The 8,933-nt window shown below is 22.8% G+C and overlaps 1 protein-coding gene across 1 annotated transcript; it reads right to left on the reverse strand.

Moving 5' to 3' along the window:
* Nucleotides 1–1,371: 1,371 nt before the first annotated feature.
* Polr3G (RNA polymerase III subunit G) lies at nt 1,372–2,220 on the reverse strand. Its single transcript, XM_011504880.1, has one exon. The coding sequence runs from the start codon at nt 2,086–2,088 to the stop codon at nt 1,435–1,437; it is 654 nt and encodes a 217-aa protein (XP_011503182.1). The 5' UTR covers nt 2,089–2,220; the 3' UTR covers nt 1,372–1,434.
* Nucleotides 2,221–8,933: the final 6,713 nt, after the last annotated feature.

Raw genomic sequence — 8,933 nt, forward strand, 5'->3', positions numbered from 1 at the left:
TCTTATAGTATATATAATATTGTATTATGAAAATAATTTTCAATATAAGAAAAATATAAGAAAAATAATTTTCTTATATACCGTTTAAATAAATATTGTTATATGGTATTATGTTCTGACAAAAATACTTGCCACAATATCATTATCATACTTAATTTGTGCAAATATTGAATGTTTTCATTTACAAATCAACATTCAATGAAAACTTTTGTACAGCAGTTTTGTATTATTTTTGTGTTGAAATGCGTAATTTAGATATTTAATAATATTCAGCATATACGTCTAATTTTTACCAAAACGTATGCAAACGTTAGAAAAGATAAATGGTGGAATTATTCAAACATCAATTGGGCTTAGAATGTAGGAACTACTAAGTAAGCACCATTTGATTGATTAAATACAATGAAACGTCACCCATTGACACCTTTTTTCAGTTTATTTGTAGTGAAATTGAGAAAGGTGAAAAGAATGTGAATTCGAATAAGTGCGCAAGAGCAAAATAGAAAACGAGTTGGGACGTTTTTACATACAGGGTACAGCACTGACGCCTTGGGTAATTTACATTCCGATTTTTCTAAATAACGCGTGCACATGTGTATTTTTTGTATATCGAAACGTCGATACTCGTTATTGTGATAACGTATAGTGAATGGGTGATACACGTTTGCGAATCATTATTTTTTACGCTAGTTTGAACCTCGTAGAGAAAACGCTTCCGTCTTCCGACATGAAAGAAACAATCTAAGTGCTGTATGTAGTTTCAAAATCCAATTCTTAAATTGTAACTTATTATTGCGATTAAATAAATATATTAGCAGTTTTTGAACCGAAATATAGAAAAAATTCAACGTCGCATAATTATTGATTATGACTTTGTTGTCAATTTATTGGAGCCAGTAAAATTATGCCTAAGTCAATAATTTTACTTTCATCACAGTGACTTTATTGGAAATTTGCGTAAGTGTTTTTACTCAAAAATTTGAGAGACCACTGACTCGGTAAAAGTAAATGTAATAGATAGTCATAACTTTAGAAAAACTATGCAGAAAAAAATTATATTAGAGGTGCATAAAGAAGCTCCCTATTATTCATTAACTATTTGTCAATCTTTGTTTATACTCTTTAATGCATTATGGCAAACAATAATTTATTATATTATTAAAGATTATGGCTGCATATATTATATACATATATATTTACATATATATATATTAATAGAAACTGAAATACTCGTAATAAAAAATGCTGATGCTTTCAATGAATCGGCCTTGCTATCAAACAACTTTATTTTTAATTTTTCCATTTATTTTATCTATAAATTATAGCATTTATCTCCCAATATTAACTATATATGATTAAAAAATAGCATAATTATTATTTAATCATAATCTATAATTATAAAATCCCTAAACAATAGATAAAAACAAATTTATGTTAGAATATTGCTCCATCGTCAAGATTTTCCTCGTCATCTTCATAATTTTCTCCATTATCAAAATAATTATTGACATAATCTGTACCTTCATCCATTTCTTCATCAACTTCCTCTTCTTCGTTGTCTATTTTATCTTCTACATCCTTTTCATCCAACTCATCATCATCTTTTTCATCTTCTTCTGCATCACTATGATGTATTGTTTCTTTTTTCTCAAGTTCTTGTAGCTTTGATTCAATATCAATGTCTCTTATCTTTTTCTTTACAAGCTCTTTTTGTTTAAAACCTTTTCTTTTTTTTGGCTTACGTTTTAATTCTATTGGCATTCTAGTCCAATCATATCTTGATTCGTACTGCTGCTTCATAGATAATAAATCCTGATATCGGTCAGAATATCTTTCAATATCCTTTTTTATTACAATTGGTAAAACATTATTTGGAGATTCATGCATATATTCTGCAAAATCCTTTTTTAATTGTAACAAGTACCTCAATTCATTAGAAATAGTTGTTGGAAGAGGTTTATATTCTAAAGGTAAATAACTTGGTGGTGGCTGTAATATAGGTGGTGCAACTTCAGTTTTTCCAAAGTTTCCTTGATCACCACCTAGTGATATTAATGGCTTACCTTTTCCTCTACCTCGACTAGCCATATTAAAAATTTATTTAATCTGTTATCACTATTCAACATTTAAAATCATATATTGGTAAAACACTATTAAGCTATCATTTTTAGCTATTCATTTATCATTGGTAATATAAGCCAAACCGTGAGCATTGAATTAGCTAAAATATTAATAAATTTAATATAATTATATCTATAAAATATTATTTCTTAATATGTAAATCATCAAATTAAACCTACCAAATAGCATTAAGAAATTTAAATAACCTTTCTAAATTTGCTCAACCAATTCTTTCTTCGTAATTTGAAGTATTTCTTCAAATTTCGAAATAAAGTTATCTTTGTCGTAAATAATTTTAATAACTAAAGAACAAGAAGGGCAAGTAGCTTCTTCAACACCAAGCAGTAAATCATCTTTTGTAATTTGAAACTGATCGCCGCATGGACAGGGATAATAGTAAATCTCATCATCTTCATCAAATTCAAAATCCTCAATTTCTACTTCGTCGTGGTATGTCGTCATAATTCATCTCGTAAATAATTAGGTTTCTGTAAACACGATGTGTCTCTTTTAATATTGAGGTTATATTGTACACTTTTCCACCTAATTAATTCATACACATATTTTATAAGTAAAAATTATAAAGAATCTTAATATTTAACAATATTGTTCAAATAAATATATTGATAATTCTAATTCAGGAATAAAATTTTCTTTTAATATTATCTATATAATAGAAAATATTTTTATTATACTTACTCGTACAGTACAGCGACAACAGTAAAGACAAAATAAATGCAGAGTACATAGTTACCGATTGATAAATACAGGTGTAGTTTATTTTCGTGACAATGGAATATTCTAACACAAACTAAGATTTCATATTGAACTTCAAACTGTCTTGATCGCTTTAATAATTAAAATTTTCTTCTTAAACATTTATGATAAAAATATTAGTTTTTTAAAAAAAGCCATAAAAAATTTAAAATACTTTTTTTTAAATCTTTAAAAAATGATTCTACAATGAACGTTTATAAGACTGGGAAGAATAAAGGTTAATATATGAACTCATACTGTTTTTGTATGATTATTAATGATTTTTTTAAATAAATATATTTGTTAATATTGTTAAAATATTTAATATGTAGGGTCATAAATTTTCAATTTTAAATTATTCGATTATCATATTTACTTTCCAACAAAAATGTAATAAAATGTTATAATTGTTTCACAGCTAATATTCATTGTTATTACAATAACTTCAATTTTATTAAAGATATGCGATGTCGAAGAACGCTTTATTTAAAAGTTTAGTAAAAATAAAATGGAAAAAGAAACGTCATACTCTTAAATATGTTAATTAAATTCAATCCTTTTACAATAGCAAATATAACAATAAATAATATTAATGAAAGAATTTGGTCAAGATATACGAATGATTTAAAATTAATCTTAATTACTTTTCTGAAAATAACAGTAAATAAGAAGCGAGAAAAGATTTTTATAATTATATCGTGCTATATAAATTGAAATGCAAGTTTGCTATAGGACAACAATAAATTATAAATACAATAAAAGTTAAATAAAAAAGATATAACTATTTTTCATATATATATATATATATATATATATATATATTACGTCAGAAGCTTCGGCATGTGTTGCGCCTTGGACTAAATTGATCACACGCGCACGCGTATACAAGTAGATATATGTTCAGCCAGTAGATATATGATAATGCATATGGCGTAATATATCGCATAAACGACTCTGCTTTATTTCAACAGCAACTACGTATGGATGAAGACTATATTTATTTTAAATAATTATGCACAAATTGATTTATTTATTTATAAAATGCTTAACAATTATGCTTTGATTTATTATTCTTTATTATTTCTTTTATTTAAGTACAGTTTACAAGCCAATTGATTAATTTCTTTTAATAGATATTAATTACAATATCGAAGAAAAATATCTTAACTAATCAATAGTATGTAAATTATCGACAGTATCGACTTATTGATTATTTCTATATGATACGATATTGGCTATTAAGAATTGTGTACTAGGGATTTAATTACTTTTCTACAATACAAATAACTTCTCACACAAATATCAAAATCTTTGTTTATGATACTTATTAAAGTTATGTTTATAATTAAGTTAATTTAAATTAAAATAACTTTTATATTTTTATATAGTGAAAATATTAAATTTATAATACATCATTAAATACATCATTAAATCATAGAAAAATAAAATTTTTCATTAAAAAATTAAATTGGTTTAAATATAAATTAAACATTTATATTGGAATCTAATCAATACTATAAATTTCTTTAAAAACACCCTCTAACTTTAAACTAGCCCTTAAATGGTTTTATATAAATCCATATAAAAATTTGTAAAAAATAACGAAATTCTTAACGTTGTTTAGCACACTACGAAAGTTTTGAAATTTTATAAAGTATATCATAAAAGTTACTAATTTTGATGGAAATAAACTTAATAATAAAATGGATTACATAACAAATTAAAAGTTTTGAATCATTCAATAAATCTTCAAGTCATTAATTTAAATTCATTAATTAACTTCAATTAATTTCAATTTATTAATTAACAACACTCCTGTTGTTTGTAAAATAAGTTTAATTTTTCAATCGATAATGTTTAAACTACACAATAAAAATTACAACTTGATAGAAAAATAAATGATTTAAATGTATGCATTGTGCATATATATTTGAAAATATAGTGCATGTCAAACATATTGACATTTCCACAGGATATGTTCCGGAAAAAACATTGATTTTATGCTATAGAAAATCAAATAATAAAATTACGAATAGTATTCTGTTATTGTTAGATTAATTATTTTATAAATACGAATATAACTATTTTTATGTTGCTATTTAATGAATCATTTAACGAAAGCAGAAGAAATTATATACAAATGAAAACACTTGAGATCTATACAAATTATTGAAGATTATACATAATAACAGAAATTCAGGAAAATAGGTTTATTATTAATAGTAGTATTAAATTAGTAGTATGAGTAGTTATTGGCATAGCAGGAGTAGTATTAAAAGTAGTAGTAATAGTAGTAGGACTAAAAGTAGCACTAGTAGTAGTAGTAGTACAAGTAACAGTAACATTATGTTAATTTTTATATTAACAAATCCATTACGGAAAAATTTTAATAAAATATAATATATTATATTAAATAATCTTTAATATAATTTATATTTACATATAATATTTTAATAATATAAAAATATGAGTATCGAATTTATAAAAAAGAAATAAGTTATGCTGAATAAAGTTATTTCAATTAAAAAAATCATTTTCATAAATATTTGATTTTCTGTGCGAAGTTTAGATTAAATTTATTTTTCAAAAAATTTGTAATTGCATGTCACAATTTAAATAGGTCATTTATTTACAAAAATGATACAAATTAATCACATCTATTATAATGAAATATATTTTGTAAATATGTAAATCAATTTACTTAAAGCTTATTTTAATTACTTAAAACAATTTTGTACATTTGATTATTTCTTAATTACAATTAGAAAGTAAAATTTCTTACTTAAAATTGAAAACATTTTATTTTATAAAAATTAAATAAAAAATAAATTGCAATTATTTATGCGTGAAAAATTTATTAATATAATAAATTTACTTGAAATTTGCTAAAATTAGTTTGTTATAATTAAGTAACAATTTTTGAGGTTTTTTTTCTTGTTTGAGAAATATTTTTTTAAATAAAATGTTATTTTCTGTCTATTGCTGTAATCTTAGGAGTCTATCGATTTATTATATTTATTAGAAAGATAAAGTGAAATGGCATAAAATTTTGATGTTTAAATCAAAATCTTATTGTAATATTTATAATTGCTTTCGTTTAATTCATGAACGTATTGAAATTTTTAAAATACTCAAGACAATATACTTTCCAATGATGTACAATATCCTAAATGTGAATGTTAAAATTAATAAGATGAAAAAGACGATTTAATGAATTGTATTCTTTTTCTTATTTTCCATTAAATCATTTATTGCAAATAATCATCATGAAATAAATATTGTACATCAATGATTTAAAGAATAATATTTTGAGATATATTTATTTCTGTAAATATTCAATAAATTGCGAAGTACGATATCAAATAAAGAGTAACAAGTTACGCATTAATATGTTAATATAAGAATTAGTACATTTAATATTAGACAAATAGATTGGTCAAATCTTATTAACGTTAGACACAACATATATCTAATTTAATCTATAAATTTGTATTTAAGCTCGCAATTTTCTTTAACTTTAACTGCGAAAAAATTCACATTGATGTTATATATATATCGCAAATATTAGTAAAAAATTTGATTTGTTATATATAAAAAGTTATTTGAACACCTGAAGAAATTCAGCATAAACTAAGATATAAAATTAAAATAAACTTTTTTAAACAATTAAATTTAACCATACTACTGAATGACAATTAGTTTTACATATTAGTTAAAGAAAACCGGATAAATTATATGTGAAATATTTCTTTAACCAACCTTTATTGATAAGAAAAAGCTATTATTGATTTATTGTTTAGTTATTGTTTTCTTTCATATTCAGTAGTTATTCACAATTAAATTGTTTGTCTGTATTGATCAATTTTACTTAATTTCCGTGTGTATAATTATGAGCGCCTTATTACCAAATGAAATACGCAAGTAAGTACTTTCCGAAAATCGAGCGATCAATATAATTATACTTTGTTACATTTAAAATGTATTTCGACTATTATTTATTCAAAATATCAATTACTTAATTCATAACACGTGAATAAATTGTAAAGACGACATTTCAAATATAATAAATTAATTTTTCACGTTTACCTATATTTATAGAGAATAGAATGCTTTTGATTAAATATAAATCACGTTTATCTCCCTTATTTCATTTATTATTATGCAACCATTTGTACATATTACTGTATACAGACATAAAAAGTCAAATGTTTTATACTTATATAAATAATTGTTAAAAGTTCTATAAATATATAATTCTTAGTTTATGCTAGTATGCTTTTCTATATTTGCATGCTCTTTTAGTACATTTTACCCTTTTTAATATAAACTTTCAAATCTAATTGGTACTCTCCTAGTTTTATTGAAAAGGTGAGTACGCTGGCTATTTTTTCAATTCAAAGTCATTGCATCGAGTAATTAGCCATTACAATAGATCTTTTATATATTCTTATATAATATAATCTTCTGCATAATTATATTATTCGTATAAATGGTACATTTATTATATTAACTTCATAACTTCACATTTATTTTTTAATTAGGAAAAGTGGATTGAAATCGTTTTTCTTATTTAAAACAAAAAATGTAAATGTAATATACGTCAAAAGCATAGTTAATATTGAAATTTATGGAATCTATCATAAAACATTATAGTTACATATACTTACATAAAGAAACAATTATTTATTTTACGATTGTAAATATACCATATTCATGTTAATAAATTTATTAGCTAATTATATATATCACGAACATAAAGTTTTGAATTTAAAATCGCAATTACACATTATGTCAATTACACTTCATAGAAGAAATGAATTAAACTTACGCTAAACAAATTACAAATTAACTGTTTCATTTTTTACAATTGGAAAATCAAAAAATTTACAGATATAAGACACAAAAAATCACTGAATACTTAATTACGAAGATGCCCTGTAACATCTATAAATTTTCATTTCCTCTCGATTTTTCATCTAAATTGGTCATGTTTAAAAGTATACGAACAACTGCAACGACATAAGGTTATATTTTAATTACTTATCCGTCTGATGCAGTAAGTTTATTCGTTCTGTTCAATTTTTATTTTTCTTAATTTCAAAGCCTTTTTTATGTTCCAAGTAGACTCCATACTTTATATTTAACACATATTTATATTTTTCATAAAAATAATTCGCCTTTATAAATTTTTCTCACGGTGCTCGCAAATTTATTTTATACACACTTTTATAGATTTATTAATGCAAACATACGAACATTTGAATGCAGTCATTTAAAAGGCTTTGCGCAAAAATTAAAATTTTATTGAAAATTAACACTAATATTTAACTTAAACGAAATAAATATAACAAATAAATTTAATTGAAATATAACTCATTCTAAAGAAAATAATATTATTAATAATTATTTTATACAAGCACTTGTTTTAATAGAAATAAAAGTTGAACGTTATTTTGATCTGTTAAATAAAATATGTTGATTTCACTTCATCTATAATTAATATACAACACAAGTATTTTTCAATAAATTTTTAATTTATAAGTAATTAATAAATTAGTCCAAAATCAATAAAGATTAATCAAAATTATTAGAACACTAATAAAGTAATAAAATTGTTATTATTGCTTGTTTTACTTTGCAGTAAAAATGAAATTGCGCTTTGGTTTATAATATTAATACACTTGTGAAATATTATCCGGGACTTGAAGCACTGCTACTATTATAATATTCAAAATGTATTTTCTTTTATATTTTCTTGTTACTCTGATCTACTCTGATCTTTTTATCATTTATAGGTATAATACGAATTACGTACTTTATTAAAGATTGATATAAGATTTTTGATATGCTTATTATATATATCAATTAAATTATAAATATATAAATATATATGAAAAGTGTTAAACGATGCTCAACATCGATATAATTTTTACACTTCATAATTAAACGGCACATATTGATCATTTCAATGATCATCATTAGATGTTTCTTAATTATGTATTTTATAATTTTTATTCATAAAATTTTGCCGACCTAATATTCTAATTATGTTTTTT

The sequence above is a fragment of the Ceratosolen solmsi genome, unplaced genomic scaffold (genome assembly GCF_000503995.2).
Source record: "Ceratosolen solmsi marchali unplaced genomic scaffold, CerSol_1.0 scaffold4, whole genome shotgun sequence".
Lineage (NCBI taxonomy): Eukaryota > Metazoa > Arthropoda > Insecta > Hymenoptera > Agaonidae > Ceratosolen > Ceratosolen solmsi.